The sequence below is a fragment of the Solanum pennellii genome, chromosome 11 (genome assembly GCF_001406875.1).
Source record: "Solanum pennellii chromosome 11, SPENNV200".
Classification (NCBI taxonomy): Eukaryota; Viridiplantae; Streptophyta; class Magnoliopsida; order Solanales; family Solanaceae; genus Solanum; species Solanum pennellii.
Genome location: NC_028647.1, coordinates 4001602 through 4024188, shown reverse-complemented (window position 1 = coordinate 4024188; position 22587 = coordinate 4001602). Strand labels below are relative to the sequence as shown.

Sequence of the window (22587 nt, the reverse complement as noted above, 5' to 3'; positions counted from 1 at the left end):
CTCTTTCAACATTTAACCTACTTTATTTATTCCATCACATCTCTATAACAATCAAACACAACTCATTTTTCTTTCTTTGTTAGTTTCTCTCTTCACAAAAATATATATATATATATATATTAGAAAACAACTTCTTGATGAAGTTCACAAGCATCTATCAACATCTTTCTCATCTTACAAAATTAAAAATCCATGCATGAAACCATTCAAAGAAATCTTTTACCTCTTCTAAAGGAAACTCAAAACACAACTAAATTTTAATTACCTCCACCTCTCTCCTTTTTTTATCATTTCTCTTTATATATATATATATTTTATATACACTGTTCATTATTAGGGTTTGTGTTACTAGCTAGCTAGCTCTTCTTCACACTCGAGAAAGAAGAAGAAGAAGAAGAGGAGGGAAGTTGCTAAAATCCTTTTTATGTTATGATGAGTCAAGATAACAAAGGCGAAAGCCAGAGTTCTGGTGGTGGTGGTGATGATGGTGGTGGTGGGCCCATGGGGGCGAGGCCAAAAGAACAAGCTTTGAATTGTCCTAGATGTGATTCTCCCAATACCAAGTTTTGCTATTATAACAATTATAGTCTTTCACAACCAAGACATTTTTGCAAGACTTGCAGAAGGTAATTAGACTATTGAATTGTATTGAATTGTATGACTGTCTTATCAATTTTTAATTTTTTTTTTGTGCTTTTTTGGGTGGCTTTAGAATTGTCACACACGCTTTTTCTACTCTGATAACATGTTTGAATTATTATGATTTATTCCTATCCAAAAGGTTTTATTTAACTCTTGAGTAGTATAACCTTTTCATCTAACAATTTGTTTTTATCCCTTTTTGGGTTTTTTTAATAAGATTTTGAACGGTGACACGCTTTATCTGCTCTGATAATATGTTTAATTTAAAAAATTCTATTATTGTTGGAAAAATTGCTTTTTTAAGTTACTTAATTATATCATGTATCGACAGGTACTGGACTAAAGGGGGTGCTTTACGCAACGTTCCAATAGGTGGTGGTTGCAGGAAAAACAAGAAGATGAAGACTAGTTCATCTTCTTCAAGATTTTCTGGGGATTCAAAAGATACAATTAGTGGTTCTTCAGATATTGGTGGACTCAAATTTTTCCATGGTCTTTCACCAGCTATGGATTTTCAACTTGGAGGATTAAATTTTCCAAGATTGAGTAATAATACTTCCACATCAACAGTTGGTGGAAATATTTTCAATCAATTTTCTTCATTTGGTGAAAATTCAACTCCAAATATTGGATCAACTTCTTGTTTTAGTCTTGATCCTTCTGGAAGTTCTTCTTTATTGGGATTCAATAACAATTTCCCTTTCTCAAGTTCTATGCTAAAACAAGGTAACAAACAATTTAATTGTCTTGTTTGTGTGTCACTACACGTCTTTAACGTGTGAGTCTGATTCTTATTATGTGTCAAACATGCGAAAGTTTTCTTTGGATTTTTTTAACACGACAACGGTGATGTTTAATTTGAACTTAATCAGCATATCTGGCGTGTTCTCATATCATAATGAAGTGTAAAACTCGAGGCTTTAGTGTCGTTTCTCTCGGGCCTAATTATGACCTAACCACGTGAAGTTTGAACCTACGATTTCTTGTCTGTTCTGACAACATGTTAATTGAAGTAAATAATTATTTATTTAAATGTTTCAAATGTTAGAAAATATAATGTATTCATACTGACTTAATTATATTATGTATCGACAGGTAATGAGGGAGTACAAGAAATGGGATCAATGGGAGTTCATCATGGTACAATGGCTTCTTCTATAGAGTCTTTGAGTTCAATAAACCAAGATTTGCATTGGAAATTACAACAACAAAGATTGTCCATGCTATTTGGTGGTGAAAATCAAAAGGAAAACATTATTTCATCATCAATCCCTCTTCATGATGATCAAAACCAAAACCAAAATCAAAACCAAATCCAAATCCAAAAACCACAACCAATTTTGTTCCAAAATTTGGAGATTTCGTCGTCGAAACAACAAGAAGATCATCAAGAAACATTTGGAAATAACAATGTTGATTCAAGAAAAGATTGTAGTACTACTATTGGAAGTCATCATGGGAACAATTTATCAACTGAATGGTTCTTTGATAACTCATTTGGTGTAAATCCAAATTCAACACATAGCAACAACAACAACAACAACAATGGGAATGGAAATGCAAATGATGATCAAAATGTCAACAATTGGAATAGTATTCAAGCTTGGAGCAATTTGAATCAATATAGTACACTACCTTAATTAATTAGCTCTATTTTACTATGAGGTAAAAAAAAATCAAATTTATAATACTTACCTATTTAGGTCTATTTTTTCTTTCAATTAGGAATTAGTATTATTATTTTTTGGTATTTATGTTAAGTAAGACATCAATTTGAAGTTTTTAGTATTTGAACTTATTGTAACTTGTTTATGATTATAATGATGGTGGTTAATTTTTCAATATTGTTTGTTGCCTTGTTTGTTCTCATGACACACACCTCCTCTTTTTTGTTTATATATATACATGTTGCTTCTTGTCCTTTCACATATAGTGAGTTAGTAATCAAAAATACGTCTGAATTAATATTATCTGATTAATTTAATAGAAGAATGAGAATAATTTAGTTAGTATTTGAGGTCTGTTTAATACATGATAACCATAATTTAGATAGATATATAAGATAACGATGTAAACTCTCAAAAAATTAGGATAATTCAGATATGATTTTGATCATTATATCATATATAATCAAATATGAATATTAATATGTTTAATCCCATTATTATTATTTTTATTGTTTTTTTCTTGAATACATTTTTGGGATTGGTGATAGATTCTTTTGTATAGTCAGTAAAAAGATGGGAAACTTAATTGGGATATCTTTGATTTGTTATTTTATGTTAAGTCAGTCAGTATTCAGAAGACTTATTGTGTCAATGTGTCTCCCCCTATTATATATCAGGTAACCAATTCTCTGACTTCTTATATATATGAAAAAAGCTATTATTATTTTCTCCGTCTCAATTTAAATAACAACGTTTATTAGATACAGATATAAGTGATAATCTATTGCTAACTTCTTGTACATTGCTAATCTATCGTCAAAAAGAATAAAGTAAGTATTTTTGTCATTTAGCAAGAGACATCGGCTATTGTTAAAAAAAGATTTTGAAATTTCTGATCTAAAACATATTATAAGTATGTTCTAGACTATAAAATTGTACAGTTAAATGTAAATGAGAAGCTTAAAGTTAGATTATTTTTAAAACATTACACTATTTTTAAGTGATACACTATCAGGATTTTCAATGTTAATATCGGAGGCTAAATTCCAATGAATCGTCTAGAAGAAAATATTTATAAAAAAAAAATAGCGATTTTCTGATAATGTATCGCGTAAAATAGGAGAGATAGAAGTATGTGTTATAGAAATACAATAGTTACTGAGGTCCTTTCTGAGCCTAACCTGCTATTGTTTAACTTCAAGCCTATATAGTTTTATGTATACACTGTTAGCTGCAGCTTTATTGTTGCCTAGTCTCCATATAATTCTTTCTCTAACACACATTGTGTAGGGTTTTATATACTCGATCGGTCTCGATTTGTTTATTTTATTTTTATTTTTAGCACGTCAAAAAAATGTATGATAATTTTTTGCTTTCTATCTGACATGTTTAAGGCTATAAAAATTAAAAATATTATAATAAATTTTACATATTTTTAGTTTGAAATTATAATTTTTTTTCCTTAAATTTTATATTAAATTAAAATCAGATAAATAAATTTCGTAATTTGTTGGTGTCTGATAAAGTGGTGGCTTGAAGGTGTAGTAAATGCATATATAAGACTGTCAACATTTTTGAGTAAAAGGGTCATGAGAATCTATGAACTTGGGGTTCTTACAAGTTTGTTTTTTTCCCTAGCTTTTCATGTACTTGGGTAATGTGCCTCATTTTGAAAGTCGAAAGTCGAATACAGTATTTGAAATTTATGAATTTTTATAATAATTCAATAAAAAATAACTTGATTCAATCATTTTATTCACAAAGATTAATCCTTTAGTATCCTTCTAATAACATTTCGAAGAAGAAACTCTTAATTATATAACTCCCACCCCCAAAAAAAGAAAAAAAGCGACCTAATATTTTTATTCCTTTTAAATTATGGTATGATATAAGAAGGAAACACTCCTTATCAAACGCTCGAAACTTTTAATTAATATATGAGTACATATATATAGTCCTTTTGTGCATTTTTTATTTTGTTTTATTTAACAACAACATATCAGTCAAATTTTATAAGCAATTTTTGAAAAGTAATATGTGTATATATATTTTAATTATCTGATCTTATATCTTATCTAAAATAGTTAAATAGGTTATTATTTTCGAATAATCGATTAAAAGAAAAGTTATATGGTAAGAGTGACACTTAGATAAGCTTTTTGAGCTTCATGGAACATTTCCACTTTCATCAAAAAGCAAAAATTTACAAGTTGAGACAAAATCTTAACCACCTTAAAAAGCTTCACAAACTTACGTAAGAATATAGCTTATATAACTATATTTTTAGGAACTTTAGAATTTCCATATATTCTACTTTTTTTTTCAGGACAAACTTTTTCTTTTCAAATTACTATTATAGTCCTGCACTAGACGATCAAAACTTCGTTTCAAATTATTTGTCGTAATCTTTATTTTGTTCTCGATAACTATGCATCGGTATCTATAATTCAGATACGATAGAGTTATAAATGAATAAATATAGATAAATATTTTTCTATACTATTAATATAACTAAATATACGAATGATTACATTTTAGTTAATATTTTGATTATATAAATATTTTTATATATATATACATGATAATATAATTTTTTTTGGTTAACATAAAAAAATAAAAATATGAGGGGGTGGGGTGGGGGTGGGGTGTGTGAATAACGTGAAAGACACTCTGAAAGAGAACTACAACTACAAATGTCAATTTAGAAATCTGCATGAAATTCATGAGTTATTATATGATAGAGAAACTATAATGTGCTGTTCAACTTCACGATAAATAAGTGGTATTTTTTTTTATATTTTTATTTTAATAATTTGAAAAAAAAAGTTTTTTCTATCGTAAAATGACATTTAGGATGATCGAGTAATAGTAAAGAGGTAAAGTTGTTTGTAAAATTAACGTAGCTGATAAAGTTGTTGTTATACGTGATATAGAAGTCACGATGAATTTGAACAGTTGAAAACAACCTCTTGCTAAAATACATGATAAGATTGCGTACACAATAGACGTGTGTTCGATTCTTTTTCAAAATGATACGGATTATAATTATATTTTGCTAAAAAAAATCAATAAATCATCTAAATTAGTATTTTACGATTCAATACTTTACTCTCATCAATTACAATGTACCATATATTTCAAATTAGGGTGTATGTTTCTCTTTTAATTAATCGAATCAGTAAATACCGAATATTTAAAGATCATACCAAATAAAAATATTTTCTTTGGAAAATTAAATTATGGAATATTACTTTAGAAGTCTTAAAAGCATCCAAAAAAGGAGGGAAAAAGGTATTTTTATGACTGAAATAATTAAATATAATACAAACAAATAATACATTTTATGATAGAAATTAAAAGTTTAATTTGAGGTCTTTCTGTATACATTTATAATATACTAATCAGATACTTTCAAGTTTGGATATTTAAATAATTTTTTTTATAGGACCACCTACACATTCTACCTAATTAATAACTTATGTAACACTAAAATAATTTTTTTGTAAACATTCACTTCAAAATCTATATATTTGAAGAAAAATCAATTGACACACCTTCGCTAGTTTTCTTTATTTCGATCATCATATTATATGTAACTGTTGTTATTTTTTTCTTTATCATTTTTAACATAATTGTTTTTCACTTGATTTAATCGAAGGTCTATATATCGAAAACAACCTAGCTTCTTTCACATGTTCTTAAAATTGCGTCAAATCGTCTTTTTATATTTTATTGATAAGATTACACTAAATATACTATTGTTATTTAATGTACCAAATAGAAATTGGACCATCCACAGAATTTAAAAACACATTTTTTTTTAATTATTATTATTGAAGAATCTTTCTGGTCTATTATTTGTTCATTCAAACGTTTTCTACGATATGGGTTGGTACTTGGTATATAATCATTTTATTTTGTTTTCTTTCATTTTTTGTTCTTTTTTGCTACTAAAATGGTTAGTGTCCAAAACGAGAAAATTGCATTCAATAACGTCATTTAATTTGGACACTTTGTGCAAAAAAATTTTTGGTTAGTTCTGCAAAATTACAAAACATTATGTAATATCCCATAATTACAATTTTTGGACCTTTTCTAATTATATGGGAAAATACTTTTAAAATGTTATTTGGATTTGGGTTGCTCCATGAAAAAGATTCTTTTAATATTGAAAAGTATTATTTAGTAGTTAATAAAGTAAGTATATATGAAATATATATATAAAAAATAGAGTTTAGTTTTTAAGAAAAAAAAAAGGTTAAGGTCACATCTTAAGTTCGTAACACTTGTTACTCGCTTTAATTTAATTAGTGTATTTTATACATTTTTCTTTTTATTACGTTATCATTGAGCTAATAATACGTATAGAAATCTCATCGATCCTTAGTTTTTGATCCATACCCCATGAGAGACGTCATGACTAAGACAACAGGTACCAGCTAAAACACGCCGAAAAAATCGTCATGAAATTAGTAACGGAATTCGTCTACGTAGATAAATTTTGTTATGAATTGTCGGTTTAATATAATTTTATTCTTTCATCGTAAAAATCTTGTAGTGTTCGAATTTGTAATGTATCGCGGTAGAGGAGTTTGATACAAGTAAGTTTTTCTCTAAGAACGATTATTAAAGTGTATATATATATTAGTATCTGAACATCTCTATTTTCTCTTCGTAATTTAATGACCTATCTTCAGTAAGGGCTTTTAGTCTTTTGTTAGAATAGGGTCACCTATTAATTAGACCAAAGTTTTGAGTTTTTGTGTCCTATATTTTATTGGGCTGAGCTTGAGCCCTTAAGTTGGTTGTTGGGGTTTAAATTTCAACTTATAGCCATATAAATACAATAAAGTGGTTATCTTATAAATGTTACTATAAATACAATAAAGTGGTTATCTTATAAATGTTACTATAAATACAATAAAGTGGTTATCTTATAAATGTTACTTTCTTTTCTCTTGTTCTTTTTGGGCCCATGTAGTTGGCCTTTTATCTACATTTTATGTAAAGGTTTATGGAAAAATTACATAAATTAAAACATTTTAAAAAATAATTACTGATTTTAGCAATACTTTTTGTTTATTACCATTTATAGCAATGCTTTGTTAAATCTGTAATATGTATTAAAAGTGAATTATGTATGCAATACATACGAATTATAATTGTTTTTTGAAATATATCATGTTTGTTTGGTAAAAAAATTGTCACATTGTATTATATGTGTATAAAATGTGTGATAAATGTATTATTCATTATTAAAATTTGTATTATATGTGAATAATAAATTGTTCTTTATAATATGTATTAAACTTGTATTATAAATGAATTAAAAGTGATCAAGTGAAAAAAATTATTATTGCTATAAGTGGTAAATATTTTTTTATTATAGTATATTTATGTAAGTTTCCCAAGGTTTATTGGGTAATATATACTAATAATATCGAACGACAGAGGGGGATTTTGAATTTTTTGCATATATAAAATTATAAGATGAGAATTTTATCATCGAGTGAGCTGAGGTCAAAATTTCAAAATCGCTAATTTTCAAGTTATTTTTTTTATTGTTGTAAATCTACGAACTTTCTTGATAATATAACCTAGATTTGAGTGCAAACTTGATTCATTTTTCATGATTTGAGTATACGTAATTCTTTTCTATAATAAGTGAAATTGAGACCCAAACTTATAATTTATATCTACTCTGCTATCATGTTATATCATGTCTTAAACATGTATTCTATTAATCAAACCTATAATATTTTTTGTTCTCCTCTTCTTCTCCTTCTCCTTCTCGAGAATTAACATCTTGCAATTAAACATGACTTATATTGTATAAATTCCATTATATTATTATATCGGAGTATCGATTCAAATTTGAACAACACAACTCAAATTTAAGGACAAAATTTTATGAATATATCCTATTAACATTGACAACATTCACATATATAACCTATATATCAAATATCAAAAGTGGAGTTATAAATATATATACTACAAAGTTTGGTCCCTGTGCCAAAAATTACAAAGTGGGAGCAAATATTATTGCACACCATAATATTAAAATGTACAAACCAAATATAACACTCTACAATATATTTTCTTATTGTTAATCAACAAAACTTGTTAATCTTCATGATTTGTCACTCTTTAGTAAGCTTCATGCTCTCCCTATTCCAACATAAGTATATGTTATCAATAAATAAACTAAACAACTTTGAATTATGAATAAGTAGACTATATTAATCAATCACCTTACCGATAAAATTAGACTGTCATTTAACATTTGCAATAATTTAAAAAATTTTAAGTTAATGATTTTTGTAAAAAGAAAAATTTTGTATCAAATTAAAATCAGACAAACTGATAGATGATCGATGAATTTACCTTTTTGGGAGTGATGAAGTCCACAAATTTAGTCTTGGATTTGGCTTTAGGAGACTTGTTAATATGTTGTGGTGATGATGATGATGATTCTCTATATCTCTTGATTATTTTTTCTCTCACAAATTTATCATAAATAAATGCAGCTCCTCTGAATTGTGGAAAAACTAGCCATGCCACAAATATCAACTTCACATCATACCATATTGGTATCCTATAATATATTTTTCCAAAAATAACAAAAAGAAAATGATGAATCACTTTTCTCAATATAAAAAAATTATTATTTTCTTCGTCTCAATTTATGTGATGATATTTGACTTAGCATGAAGTTTTAGATAAAGAAACAGATTATTGAAACTTTAAAGGTGTGTTTGATAGGGGCAGAAAAAACGTTGTTTGATTTTTCAACTTTCTTATGTTTGATTGGTTAGAAAACGTATTTAACGAGTTTTTTTAAAAATAAGAAAAATTGACTCCCCTAATGAAGTAGGAAAATGAGTTCCGTAGGTACTGATATTTCAAGTTTATTATCTCCTCAACACATTCCAACGCTCCCACCACCCGCCACCCCAACCTACTTCTCAATGTTTTGTAGTCAAACATTAAATGAGTAAGAAATCCACTTGTTTTTTTTAAAATCAAACATACCCAACGTAAAGTCTACACCAAATAATAAAGAAACAAGTGAACAGTGGCTATAAATCATTTTATTAACAGTAAATTAAAAGTTTAAATTTAAATCGATTCAAAATATAAATTATTAATTTTCAGATCGACTAAAAAAAAGTATCACATAAATTGAGACAGGAGGACAATATTTAAATTTTATTTTTTCATGAAGTTAAGAACTTAATTACCATTCAAGAACATGTTGAAGGACCATCTCCATAAGTGTAAGAAAAGAATAAAAAATCCAATAAGCAAGCCATTGTTCATCATCCAATTTGTCACTAGTCTCAATTGCTACTACTGAAGCATACCTATTCAAATAAATTAAATCACAAAATTAAAAAAAAAATCATTTATAAGGAAAATAATAAATAATTCTTTAGTATAAATCAAACATAATAATTGAAAACACTTACAAAGGATAAAGCAACATTGTCACTGGCCTGCAATATTTTATAGTTCAAAAATTAAAACAAATCATAAAGAGATAAAAGCTAAAAATATTACACCTTAATGAAATGTTTTATAAACACATCATTTTACAAATTTCCAAAAATATATTTATTTCTTAAAATTTATATCCAATTTTACATAAATTAAAACAAAAAAAAAATATTTTCTAAATTCCGTACCAGATCAAATCACAAACAAAATATTTTCATTTACTTGTCCATTTTTACAAATTAAGAGATTTCCAAAATCATAACTAATAAGATTAATTTAGTAAAACAGACTCCTACTAAATACTTTACACTCTCCTTTTTAGTCTATTTAAAAAAAATATTTTTTTTATTTTTAAGCAACTCCTCAATTTCAATTGTTTGCATAATATATTTCAAACATTTCAAATACATCCTTTTAACTTAAAAAAAAAAAAGAATTCAAAAGTCATAAATATCGTATGAAATTAAAAAATAAATCAAATAAATTGAAACATCGTAAAATATATGATAATATGAAGTTTATATAGGAAATTAAATAATTCAATATATAAAAATAGAAAATTTACCCGGCTAGAGTATGAAGATAACAAATCAAAGTCCAAAAATGACCCATAATTCTTCTAGATAACTCAAATTCTTCTGATCAAAATAAAAACTTTATAATATAAAATAAGAAGAAGAAAAGAGAAAATGGAAAGGTTTATATAAGTAAGAAGAAGAAAGAAGAAAATTAGGATTACAATAATCAATATATTTGTCAATTAATTTAATTTAAAGAGACTACATTTGTGGACACCAAGTTTTATATTTTTTAAAAAATAATTTAAAAAATTAGACACGTGTCAGTACCTAAAATGGTAGGTCGATATCAAGTTTTACTTTATCGTAGTGTTTTAGGTTGGGCACCGGCCACATCGGTATTTAATTGTTGTATTAAAAGTAGCAACTTTATATTATGTAGAATTTTATTAATTCGATATTCATATGCAGACTTGATTAAATTTTTATATTAAAGTTATAACATTTTTAATTTTTATATAAAGATATCAATATTTTTAATAAAAAATAATAAAAAAATATTAATCACTCTGTATCGACTCAAATTATTGATTAATTTATAAATATAGTTGTTGCCGTGAGAGTTACGATAACTTGTATGTAGCGACATAAATAATTGCAATTTGTGCTTTACTCCAATGTCCCATACAGAAGTTACACATGGTTATGATGAAGTCACCTAGAGGGGCCAACCAAATATTTTAAGGGCAATTTAGTCCTTTTTTTTAAATTTTTTTTGATATCGATATTGAAATTTTAATTAATTTAACCTCGCATTTATATATAATAATATGTTCAGTCTAATTTCATTAGTAAAATTTATGGAATGAGTGACTAAACGCCTAATGAAGAACAAGTTTGTGGGAGAATGGAAGATCATAGAACAACTCTTAATTTCAATGTAGATTATACGAAAAGATATGTCTTAGGTTGGTTCTAATTTTTGCTTCCGATTGGATTTCTAGAAGAAAGGAGAAAGAAGAATCAAAAGAAAATTGAGTTTGATTCTTTGAGATTCAATTCATTTCTCAACTAATTTCGATCAAAGAAAATTTTGAATGAGTTAGAACTCATTTTAAGCGGCCGTGTGGACATAAAAATTGTGAAATTCAAAGAGAAGTATAATTAGAGTGACTTTTGCATTTCCTTGAGTGATTTGGAGTAAAAATTCAATTGGCCAAAACAAGCACATTCAATTCAACTTTAAACCAATCATCATCCACTTTTTATATCAAAATCTTTAAAATGAGATACAATATGTAAGTAGATTGATAAAACATACAGATACAGTAATCTACCAAGCTGCACTTAAAATGGCATATACATAATGCCACTAAACAATCTAAGAAAAATGCACCACAAACCAATCAAAACATACACAAATGTCAAGTTAAATGTAGTTTGTGAAGACAACAAGAGTGCAAGTTGGCTTCTTTGGTTTCTGCTCACTTTTTGTTTTGTTTTGTTTATAACCGTGGTGTCGAGGCCAGCATATATGTTCCACTCTATCTTGTCCACATCCTTTTCTTGGCGTCCCTCTCTTTAACTGCCTGAACGGTCTCTCTGCTCGTTTTGTTACGAATCAATGGCCTCTGAGCATTGGTGGTAGTTGTGGTAGTAGTTGGCTTCATTCCTCTTGTAACTGGTCTAGGGGGATCAGATTGCCTGGTCCTTCTATCGTTAGCTGATATGGAGGGAGTAACGTTTTTCTCTACTTCACCATTTCTAGACAACCGTTTCCTTCTGGCCTCTTGAAGATAATCCTGTTCTGTCCTGTCCTGTATCAAAGTTGGCAACACACCGTTGTTCTCTGCTTCACTATTAGTTGACAAACGCTTCCGTCTAACTTGTTGGACGGTGTCCTTTCCCTTCAGCAAATTAGACCCCTGACTTGCCTGACGATTGATAGCATTTGAGCTCTTCAAAATACGTTGCTCGATATCACTTGTTAATTCGTCTCTGCTAGAACATTTGCTGCTTTCAAGTGGGCTTGATCTTGAAGACTTGGTGGCATCAGAATCTGCAACCATGCGTGCCAACTGTTGTTCTTGCTCCTTGATCTTGTCTTCAAGTTCCTTAATCTGGAAGTGTAAAGAGTACATAACGTTTTTTTTCATTCAATCACAGTTTTGCCAAGAGTTTTATAGGGGAGATACAAGCAATCCCACAAGTGGGGTTTGGTGAGGGTAGTGTGTACGCAGACCTTAACCCTACCTTGGGAGGTAGAGAGGTTATTTCCGATAGAACATCGGCTTGTAGGGGAGAAGTAAAGTCCATAATACACTTCAAATATGTTACATTTCACTCTTGAAATGTCAGTATTACAGAAGAGAAAAGCAACAAACCTTCTGACGGAGTAGAATGCACTCCTGTGCATTCTGTTCTTTTGCTTTCAGCGTTTCCTCAAGCTCCTCAACCTGAAAAAACAAGAATATTAGGTTCTTGCTAATTTCTACAGGAAATTTCAAGCTGGCAATTGTTGAGAATACAATTAAATAATAATGTGTGTTGTCTCTAACAACTTAAGCTTTTAATTGAGATGTAATATACTTGAGAATGATAACCTTATGTTGAAGGATGTCAGACTGAGACACAAACTTTTGCTCTCGCTCTTTCAGCTTGTCCTCGAGATCCTTGACCTGATTTATATGCATATGACAAATAAACTTGTGAACATCCAATGTGCCTATTGAGAATTCACTATATTGAAACAGACAATGGAAAGAACCTTATTGTTGAGGCTTTCAGACTCAAATTGCCGCTGCTGTCTCATCTTGTTCTCTAGCTCTGAGATCTTTAATCAATAGAAAAAGTAAAATCAGAATGATAAGCAACGCATTACGATATTAACCATAATCTAGAACAAAGCTCAATCGAAACGAGAAACCAAGCTAAATATGATTTTGATTAAAGGGAACCTTCTGTTGAAGAGTTGCACAAGTTTCTTCCCGTCCCTTCAACCTCTCTGAAAGCTGTGAAAGTTGTTTCTCCGATTGGCCATGTAATGATGTCTTTAAATTGAGCTGGCTTTCCAGTTCTTTAATCTTATCCTGTTGAGTTTTGGTAACATGTTCCTTCCCTTTAGCCTTACTCTCTAAGTTCTGTAGACTTTCCTCAAGTTTCCTCAAGGATTCGTCTTTCGATTTAGTTTCCTGCTTCGCCTTGTCAAGCTGCCACCGAAAAAGGAGATGAGGATTATTGTAACTGGTTGAGTAGAATTCTGTACAAAGAATTCTCTTAGGCATATGAACAAAAAACAACACTAGGAAACATTCTACAAACCATGGTTTTCAACTTTTGGATCTCGCCGGTATCAACTTGTTTTCTAACAGGACCTAACTCAACTCCTCTAACTCTAGTAGCAAAGTTCAATGAACTTATAGTTTCACTTAAGTCCTTATCAGACGGGCTGATCTGTACAAACATCAATGCTTTTGAATCCCCACCTGCAGGGAAGACAGTGAACTTTGAAAATCAGGAATCTAACGGCTTTGAACACTATGGATATAATTTGGAAACCAGATTTCCAACAATTCGATTACCTAATGAATCTTGGAGTAGATGTGTCAGCTTGGAGTTTCTGGTGAAAAAGATAAAATGTCAGGATGCATATTCAATGACCCAATGAAAACCTACATACAGCCAAGATCACATTGTTACCTGTATGGAATATGGCTGCTTCTATTTGCTAAAGCTGATATCACATCTCCTAGAGCTGAAAGTGACCTATTGATATTTTGAGCTTCCTTCAGTCTCTCACCTTGGACATCAGTCTTCGCAAGCCTCTCACTACCAGCTAAATCCACAAGCCAAAGCTTGCTCTTTGTGCATTCACCGTCGATCAAGTTCTTGGCTGTTACCATAATACAAAGCATGCTGAAAAAAAGTGGACAAGATTGACCAAAAAAAAGTTAGTCAGATGGTAAAAGCAAATCAGTGAAAATGTAATAAGAGGCCAATCAGAAACTCAATCTATCTTACCAGTGAGAACGGCTACTGTGCTCATTCACATTGTTGGATCCAACAGCCCGTGCACTACTTCCGGTCTGCAGCACATTCCATACTTCTTCTATATTTTCTACTTTGGCTTCCACAAGTCCTGGAATGTGATGAAGCCCCTCCGGAGCTTGTTTTATCTCCAACCTAAAATGATTCCACAAAATTGAAGTTGAATTAATTAGAGAGAGCAGAAATTTTATTGTGTAGCATTACAACATTTTATTTATAGCACAGAAGCTACAGGCTCCTATATAATAGAAGAACTTTACTTTTTTGATGTTGTCGGTGGAGCTAATAGGTCCCTGATCTGTTCATTGTAGACTTCAAGCACACTGACTGATATGTCATAGGTGAAAGTTTCATTCCTCTCCTTCACAATTTTAAACAGTTCTTCAAGAGTCCGATAGTTGACTCCTCTGTTTCCTTTTGTACCCTCCATGGTGAACGTTTTGCCCGTTCCCGTTTGTCCATAAGCAAAGATACATACATTGTAACCATCTAAAACTGAAATGACCATTGGTGATGCATCGGCATAGACATCACCTGTTAAAAAGACAATGAAACTATTAGAAGGAGAACACCTTTTCTACTATTTGTTTTTCTCAATCGTGTATAGGGGAACACCTTGATCATCTCTGGGTGTGTAGACACGGTCAAATTTAAATGTCTTTTTCGTGGAGCTGCCATTTAAGATTCCAAGTTCTCCATCCTTGGCGACATCAAAGTCTATGACTGTTGAGCATCCATCTGAGACTTCAGCTTTGCTTAATGGACGGCAGCGACAAAATACTCTGATATTCCCTGGAAAAGGTGGCTTACCATGAGTAAGTGAACAAAAGGGAGTATGATTTACTTCCATGATTCAATGAAATGTTTAATGGAATAAACATTGCACCTTTTGCCTCCTGAACTTCATTGAAGAGCTTTCTTCTCTTAGCTTGCTCGTCGTTGTACTTCATTTTAAGATCTTCATATTGCTCAACTGCAGATCATAAAAAGTGATTCGTTCAGTTCGAGATCAGCGTCAAGTTATGCGATATAAGAATAATCCAAAACTAACCCAGTGACTGAACTGCCGAGACCATTTTATTCAGATCAGGGATTGAGTCTGTACACTCATGCGCATCGCGAGAGAGCTGGGAGTGCTCCTGCTTCATTATCTGCATGATTTCTTCCAGAGTATTAAATATGCATTTGCTTTGAGAGTACATTGATAAACTCTAAGAAATTACACAGTTATCACTGTATTTCCATGATGAATTTGGGAAGTACCTTTACTTTCATCTCGAGATCATTGATCGCCATGTGCCAATAGTTCTTGTCGCGCTCGTACTTGGTTGAGATTTCTGTAATAGTCTTAGCTTGCTCCTCGAATTTCTGATCTGTTAAGGTTATCGTTATTTAAGATATTGTCATAGACTCACCAATAAAGTAAGAATAGCTCCCCCTAACCACCTATAACTGGACTCTGTGCACTAAAATCGGATAGCAAACTCAAATTAGTAGTTTCTCCAATATCACATCTATGGAAATTGGCATGCAAAAGGCCTTCTGTCCTTCCATTTTCTACTATCACTAGTTAACATTGAAGGTTACCTTGAACTTCACCCATTCTTTGGTACAAAGAGAAGGTAGGAATGATTCTTTAAGATTCTATAACACACCAAACAGGAAATCCAACTAAGAAGTATTAAAGACCAGATATATGTAAATGAGAAACGATCTTAATGTAGGAAGTAGACGTGGCTAGACAAAACTACTCTTTCTGGAAGTCTATAAAGGCCATTTATATTGATATTTAAAGAATGTTTTGTTCCACCACTTCAAACGGCAGCATAAATATTCTGGTAATATTTTCAAGATCTACAAGAGAAGCCTTGAAATGGTTCTCAGAAATAAATGTTATTTTCATATCTCTTACCAAGTGAGTAGGTATGAAATGTCTTATTGTCCAGCTCCATCCTAACCTTCTCTAGTTGCTGGTTAGCTGCAGTATAAGACATCCAAGATTGATAACATTCATCTGTCTTGCGCTTCAACAATTCACCAAGCTCCTGTATCTTATTCTCATACTTGGCTGTTGACTGCAATCGTGCCACTTTTTTCTGCATTAAACACCAAGCAATCAAGAAATAGACAACAAAATTTCATTAGTCTTAGGATGTGTATGGTATGGAGGAAAATAGTTTATGGAAAACATTTTCCTTCATACCAAAACACATCCTTACTGGTAAAGGTTTTCAGCCCCTATTATGTCATACCTGTGCCGATGGAAAATCTATCTCGGTTGCACAGTTTTTGCATGTAAGAAGATCATGTTCTGCTTGAGAAGCTGCAGGTCAGTCAAAGATAGGTACATAAATTAGTTCTTCCTCAATCCTTCTAATCCCACTCAACAAATTACTCAAATAGTTAAGATAGGAAAAATACCTGGTGCTTTTGGAGCTTTTCTTATACAAATTCCACTAACCACGGGACTGCCAATAATTCCTTCAAATCTTATCAAAAGTATCCCATTATCTTTGATGGAAACCCTTGAGTCAACAAATTGTAGCGGCTTATTGGCTCCAACAACAGAGAAGATGTCAAAATCAGACAGAACCTGCATATGGTTACAACTTCTAAATTCCAAATTTCAACATATAAGCACCAAAAGCTAACTCTATTACTGCTCAAATCAACTTGCCTTCTCATCTTGTAGAAAGACATTGAACACTCGCATTCCTTTAGGCCCATTTACATTTATTATCTCGACAAAATGAAGATCAATAAAGTAATTTCCTGGTGTAAGATTGTCAATCTGATAACAGAAGTTTCCTAATCTTGCTGACTGGTAAATGAAAGCATGTTCGCCTCCCTCTGTAATGAACTCCTCCGTTTGAAATGGTTCTCCACCTTGGTAAAAATTATCAGCCAGAAAGCTCAGACTGGAATCCAACTCCACTGACGTCTCCGATCCAGCATTAACGAAAAGCACAAGGTCCTCTAATTTCAACAAACCATGTAAAATATATGAGTCTAACTAAAGTAGCCTCAAAAGATAAAATGTGAAGAGAAGAGAAGGACTAGGAGGATAAAACAATGTGAATAACACATGGAACTATTTCATAACAATCTATAATATCCCCTTTGGTTTGTTTTCTGAAACATACAGATGATATGATTAACCTATATCAAGTCATAATCCCCACAACATATAGAAAATTCAGTTTCCTTCTGAAGAATAGGTTCCATCCAACAAAGGAGCAAAACTTATCTTCTTTTCCACATTCTTACAACAACAATATACCCAATGTAATCACACAAGTGAGGTTTGGGAAGGGTAGAGTTTACGCACACCTTATAGAGGGGGTTTACCCTCAGCTAAAGGAAGAGCATATCAAAACAAATCGAAAAAGAAATAACAGAAGTAAATTGATATGGTAAAATACTAAGCATGACAAAGCCTTCTAAAAAAGGAACAGTAACTACAACAAAATAGTGCTACAATATATGAACTAGTCAGTCATAGATTTGTAATTTGGACCCGCAGTTTTGAGGTCCAAATCATACAAATCAACAAATTAGGTAAATGTAATCTGTAATAAAACCGTACGGTATGGAAAAGTTCATTTTCAGCAAAAAATTAGTGAATTTGAAGTCCCTGGACCAAGTACTGATACTCATCTCACAACAATTCAGAAATGATACAACAACAACAACATACTAAGTGTAACTCCACGAGTGGGATCTTAGGAGGATGGTGTGTACGCAGACCTTACCCCTGCTGTTTCCTACACCCTCTACTCAAGTAAAGCAATTCAGAAATGTTTGCTCTAAAAAAAATCAGTCTTTAGCATATAGATATTAAATTACAAGTCTATTTAACAAGAAATGAACTCAAAATCTCCACTTTCCTGCGAAACAAGTAATTTCACATATAAGAATATCCCATTTTACATACGATTAAGAAAATCGAAGAGATCAATGATTTTTTCGAACCTGTACAGCTGGATTTAGTAAACCCACTTGGGATTAGTCTTGAACCCGAGTCACAGACCATCGAATCGGCTAAAAACTGAAAAATTTTACCATGGTCCATGGCAGAAACTGCAGTTTCTTGATGCAAGGGTTTTTCTTCCCATTCAAAATTACTGGGTAAATCTGGAAAAGGTGTTTCTAGGTTTTGCTCAAAAGGGTTAAATTGAATGTCATCCATGAGAGAAAATTGTAATGGGTGTCTGAAAAACCGAAAATCTTGAAAAAAAAATTAAAAGGTATCTTCAATGGCGGAAATGTTTGATTCAAAATTTCAATCTTGTGACCGTTCAAAAAGGGTGAAGGAGATGATTACCGTTACTTTTGAAGTTGTTGGGTTAATTTTGGGCCTATCTGAATTGGGCCGGGTAAGTCCAAGTGATTTGATTTGGGCTTTGAATGTATCAATGATGGTTTCACACCGATATACAGTACGGTGTACTTGCATTATGACCTCGGCTAGTCTAGATTTGCATTACATAAGATTCAATAAAGGGGAAGGTATTTCTGCTAAGGTATTTTTTTTGTACTCGAGGCTTGAACTTGAAACGTTCAACTAAGGATGAAGGAATTATATTCTGATGAAGCTAATGTTACTAGTAAATTGGAGTTATCTTTTTTATGTTTGAGATTAAAACGAAAATATTAGATTTATTTCAGTATTGTTATTTTGTTGGATGTATTCTAAAATAATTCAAACCAAGGTAGACTTTTCTTTTTATCTTTCAAGATATTGCGTATAAAAGAAAAATAATTAATTCTCCCGGACGGATGAAAGTGTTAATGTGAAAAGGATCAAGGAGTATTATAATTCTTATTCTACAAGAAAAGGAGGAGGAGGAGGAGCTCGCTCTAGGGAAAAAATTAATAATTATGTCATAAACAATGAGACAAAGAAAATCAGTTACACGAGACAGCTAAATAGCAAATAATATTTAGAGAAAATGGTAAGTTTTTTAATACCTAGGACTGAAGAGATCACCTTCTGGGAAGCTATTTGTCATTGTCATCAACCACAATCATCATTATTATCGATCACTATAATCGATTTTCACTATCACTAATCACCATTTACGATCATAATCATCGATCATCGTTACCACAACAATCATCAATCACTTTTGATAATCACCATGTTATTTATAATCTAATCACAAACAATATTAAACACTACCATCAACTATTACTATCATTCACCACAATTATCAACTGTTACTATCGACAACGATCATCAATGTCTATTGCCAATCACAAACCACTAACCACTACCACTATCATCCCAATAAACATTCATAATCACCATTAAAAATTTATAATATTTCAATGATACGTAGCATTAGATTACTTAAATATTTATTAATTTTTAAATAAAGGAATAATATACACATATATATGTTAAAAAACAAACTATCATAACTATTTAGTATTTAAATATTAATATTAAAATATAAAACATTTTAATCTCAATGAACATAAACAATCTTCCAAACTCGATTAAAGAGATTATTTTATATAAAAAAAAAACAGAAAAAAAGATTATTGTTAAAGATTATTTCTTTTTCTTTTTTTAAAAAAAAACAAAGAAAACTAATAAAATTTCAGAAAGCAGGCAAAGTGTTTGACATAATGCTCCAATGGCAGAAAAAGGCATGAATAGAAGACAATCGCCAGACCCAGTCTCAGTGCTACGAGGTCACCGCGCTTCTGTTGCTGACATTTGTTTTCATCCTTCTAAAACCATATTGTTTTCTGGGTATGAACGAACTTCTTCAGTTATTTACGGCATTAAGCTCCTGTTTGATCATAGATTTTGAAGTCGAAACTTGAAAAATCCAGTTTTTTAAGTTGTAACTTTTGAAATTTTAAAAGTTATGCTCGGATATGCATTATAATTGGAAAAAGATTGAAACTTTGTGATTGGAAGTTCCAAAATCCCAAAACTGGTCTGAGCTCCGGCTCCGGTTTTGATCGTTGATTTTGAAGTTGAAACTTGAAAATTTGAATTTTTGAAGTTGTAATTGTTGGAAATTTTGGAGTTGTGTTTGAACATGCATTTTCCTCGGAAAAAGATTTGAAGCTTTGTGTGTGAGTCCCAAAAACCAGTTTTTGGGAAGCATGTGATCAAATTTCATGGTCAAACAGATATTAAGTTGACATAGGTTATACTGATTGGCTACATATAACATGGTTATATTGCAGGTCAACTGATGGAGAATTGCGGATTTGGGACACAGTACAGCATCGTACAGTTTCTTCTTCTTGGTATAATTTATAATAGTTTCTTGTACTTAGATTATGTTACTTGATTTTTGATATGCTTACTCGAGCTGAGGGTTTATCGGAAGCGTCTTCTTGGTATACCTAAACCCCACTTGTGAGATTATACTAGTTATGTTGTTGTTGCTGGTTCTTGTACTTTTATTATCGTAGTTATTGTCAGAATGCTTTATTATGCTTTTACTTCCGTTTATTCTTTTTCTGGACTGCTTTGGACTGTTTTTCCTTGAGCCGAGGCCTATCAGAAACAAATTCTCTACCTTTGAAGTAGGGGTAAGGTCTGTGTACACTCTATCCTCCCTAGACCCCACTTTGTAGGACTACACTGGGTATGTTGTTGGTATGATTATAATATTTTGGCTGGTTCCCCATATTCATTATGTATATTGAACATCTTAATTAGTCCCCTGGACTAGTTTGGGGTAAGTATAGTAACTGTTGTATTATAAATTTTTTGCAACCCCAACTTGGAATATTTATTGTTTCTTAGCAGACCTCAACTAGTTTGGGATTTGAGGGATAGCTGTTGTTGCACTACAAGCTTCGATATAACTAATTTGGGATTGAGGGTACTTGTTGTATGGTGAACTTCTTCTTGGATCCCAACACAGTTGGGGTTTAATAGTCGATCACTGCTAACTGCAGGGTGCATAGTGCAGCACATGGGGTTATTTGTGTTGCAGCGAGTCCTGTTCTTGGGGATAACAAAGTTATCAGGTGCGTCTGTCCCCATCTTTATAATCGTGTTAATTTGTTTGATATTTCAGTCAGTAGTAGTATTGTCACAATGGCTTTGAGTTTGAAATGAAGATGTTTTAGTGCCATCTGCTATTACAGATAGTTGGGTTAATTTTGTTTAAGGTTTGCCTTCTGTAATTTCCACAGCCAGGGCAGGGATGGTAGCGTCAAATGTTGGGAGTTTGGAGAAGGAGGTTTGTCCAGGTATTCGGTCTATATGTTTTAAATTATACCTTAGTATTGTTATCATGTTGGATTTCATTTATGCCTGTTACTTTACAGGGATTCTCATTAGTTTGTGTCTTGATTCATTTGTTTTTGCACATTGTGTGATGGAATTCTGTGGGATGCTTAAATGAACCAGTTATTTGGTGTGATAACGCATGACAGCTCATTTGTCCCCCTGAATTGTTGGTTCAAAGTTGATCACAAACCTTTTACTATCATCATTTCTTAGTGCAATGTGTCTTTCTTTTTTCTTGTACGTTAAAGCAATATGCCTTCCTTCTGGGTGTTTGGAGAAAATATATGGACTCACAAACTGTCACGAGTCCTACATTCTCTGCAGTATGATCTTATTTAATTTCTAGAAAGTTATGCAGAGATTGGTATATGAGTGGTATCAAGAAACTAAATCCTCGAGACTATTGGACCTTCTACCTCTGATTATCGCAAAGTTGATTTAAAAACCTGAAAATGTCTTGTGATCTGAAAGAAAAATCACGGTACAACAAGATGTCATGGGCAGTGGACTTGAAGAAAGACGAGTCAAGTCACCTTTGCTTTTTAGTGAGTTTGGACTTGTTCTCCCCCTTGGGGCTGAGGACGGGAAAGTTTGGGCAGTACCACCCCCTACAACTTCTGTTTAAAATTTTATCCACAGAACCATCTAAGATTCTTTGAAACTTGATGGATGAATACAAATAAATAGAATTGTAATCTCACGGTATCAACAGAAACAGTTTCGCAATGCATAACTTATAAGCAAAATGAATCAGCAGGAAATGCAAGAAGCCAAGAACAACTGCAAAACTTCCCAAAATTTTGCAACTAGATCATTATGCCTATATGAAAAGTCTGCATGCAAACTAAGAGATTTAGAGTTCTACATATGTTGTGAGGCAACCATGATCAGCTTCTTCTTTGTTTCTTGTCTAGAAGGGGGGGGGGGTGATAGTTCTTTCTTTTTC

The 22587-nt window shown here is 31.4% G+C and overlaps 4 protein-coding genes across 4 annotated transcripts in view; 2 read left to right on the top strand and 2 right to left on the bottom strand.

The window, feature by feature from the left end:
* Positions 1–94: 94 nt before the first annotated feature.
* LOC107003464 (dof zinc finger protein DOF5.7) lies at positions 95–2484 on the top strand. Its single transcript, XM_015201799.2, has 3 exons — positions 95–626; positions 974–1368; positions 1738–2484. The coding sequence occupies exons 1-3, from the start codon at positions 430–432 to the stop codon at positions 2280–2282; spliced, it is 1137 nt and encodes a 378-aa protein (XP_015057285.1). The 5' UTR covers positions 95–429; the 3' UTR covers positions 2283–2484.
* A 5744-nt stretch (positions 2485–8228) lies between these two features.
* LOC107003428 (HVA22-like protein e) lies at positions 8229–10581 on the bottom strand. The gene is made up of 5 exons (XM_015201753.2): positions 10375–10581; positions 9782–9808; positions 9554–9676; positions 8697–8907; positions 8229–8480 (listed from the first exon to the last, which is right to left on the bottom strand). The coding sequence occupies exons 1-5, from the start codon at positions 10419–10421 to the stop codon at positions 8460–8462; spliced, it is 429 nt and encodes a 142-aa protein (XP_015057239.1). The 5' UTR covers positions 10422–10581; the 3' UTR covers positions 8229–8459.
* A 976-nt stretch (positions 10582–11557) lies between these two features.
* On the bottom strand, positions 11558–18690 carry LOC107004691 (kinesin-like protein KIN-14R). The gene is made up of 19 exons (XM_015202998.2): positions 18347–18690; positions 17052–17350; positions 16796–16967; positions 16627–16697; positions 16287–16470; positions 15638–15747; positions 15426–15525; positions 15261–15347; positions 14990–15166; positions 14635–14908; positions 14348–14509; positions 14027–14242; positions 13909–13946; positions 13649–13812; positions 13285–13536; positions 13095–13160; positions 12931–13005; positions 12712–12783; positions 11558–12447 (listed from the first exon to the last, which is right to left on the bottom strand). Exons 1-19 carry the CDS (start codon positions 18561–18563, stop codon positions 11872–11874), a joined length of 3312 nt encoding a protein of 1103 aa, XP_015058484.1. The 5' UTR covers positions 18564–18690; the 3' UTR covers positions 11558–11871.
* A 1219-nt stretch (positions 18691–19909) lies between these two features.
* LOC107004689 (protein DECREASED SIZE EXCLUSION LIMIT 1) overlaps positions 19910–22587 on the top strand; it is a 7446-nt gene continuing 4768 nt past the window's right edge. Inside the window, exons 1-4 of the mRNA XM_015202997.2 lie at positions 19910–20135; positions 20582–20644; positions 21305–21376; positions 21545–21601. Coding sequence (XP_015058483.1) covers positions 20017–20135; positions 20582–20644; positions 21305–21376; positions 21545–21601 — 311 coding nt within the window. The 5' untranslated portion in view covers positions 19910–20016. The remainder of the gene's footprint in view (positions 20136–20581; positions 20645–21304; positions 21377–21544; positions 21602–22587) is intronic.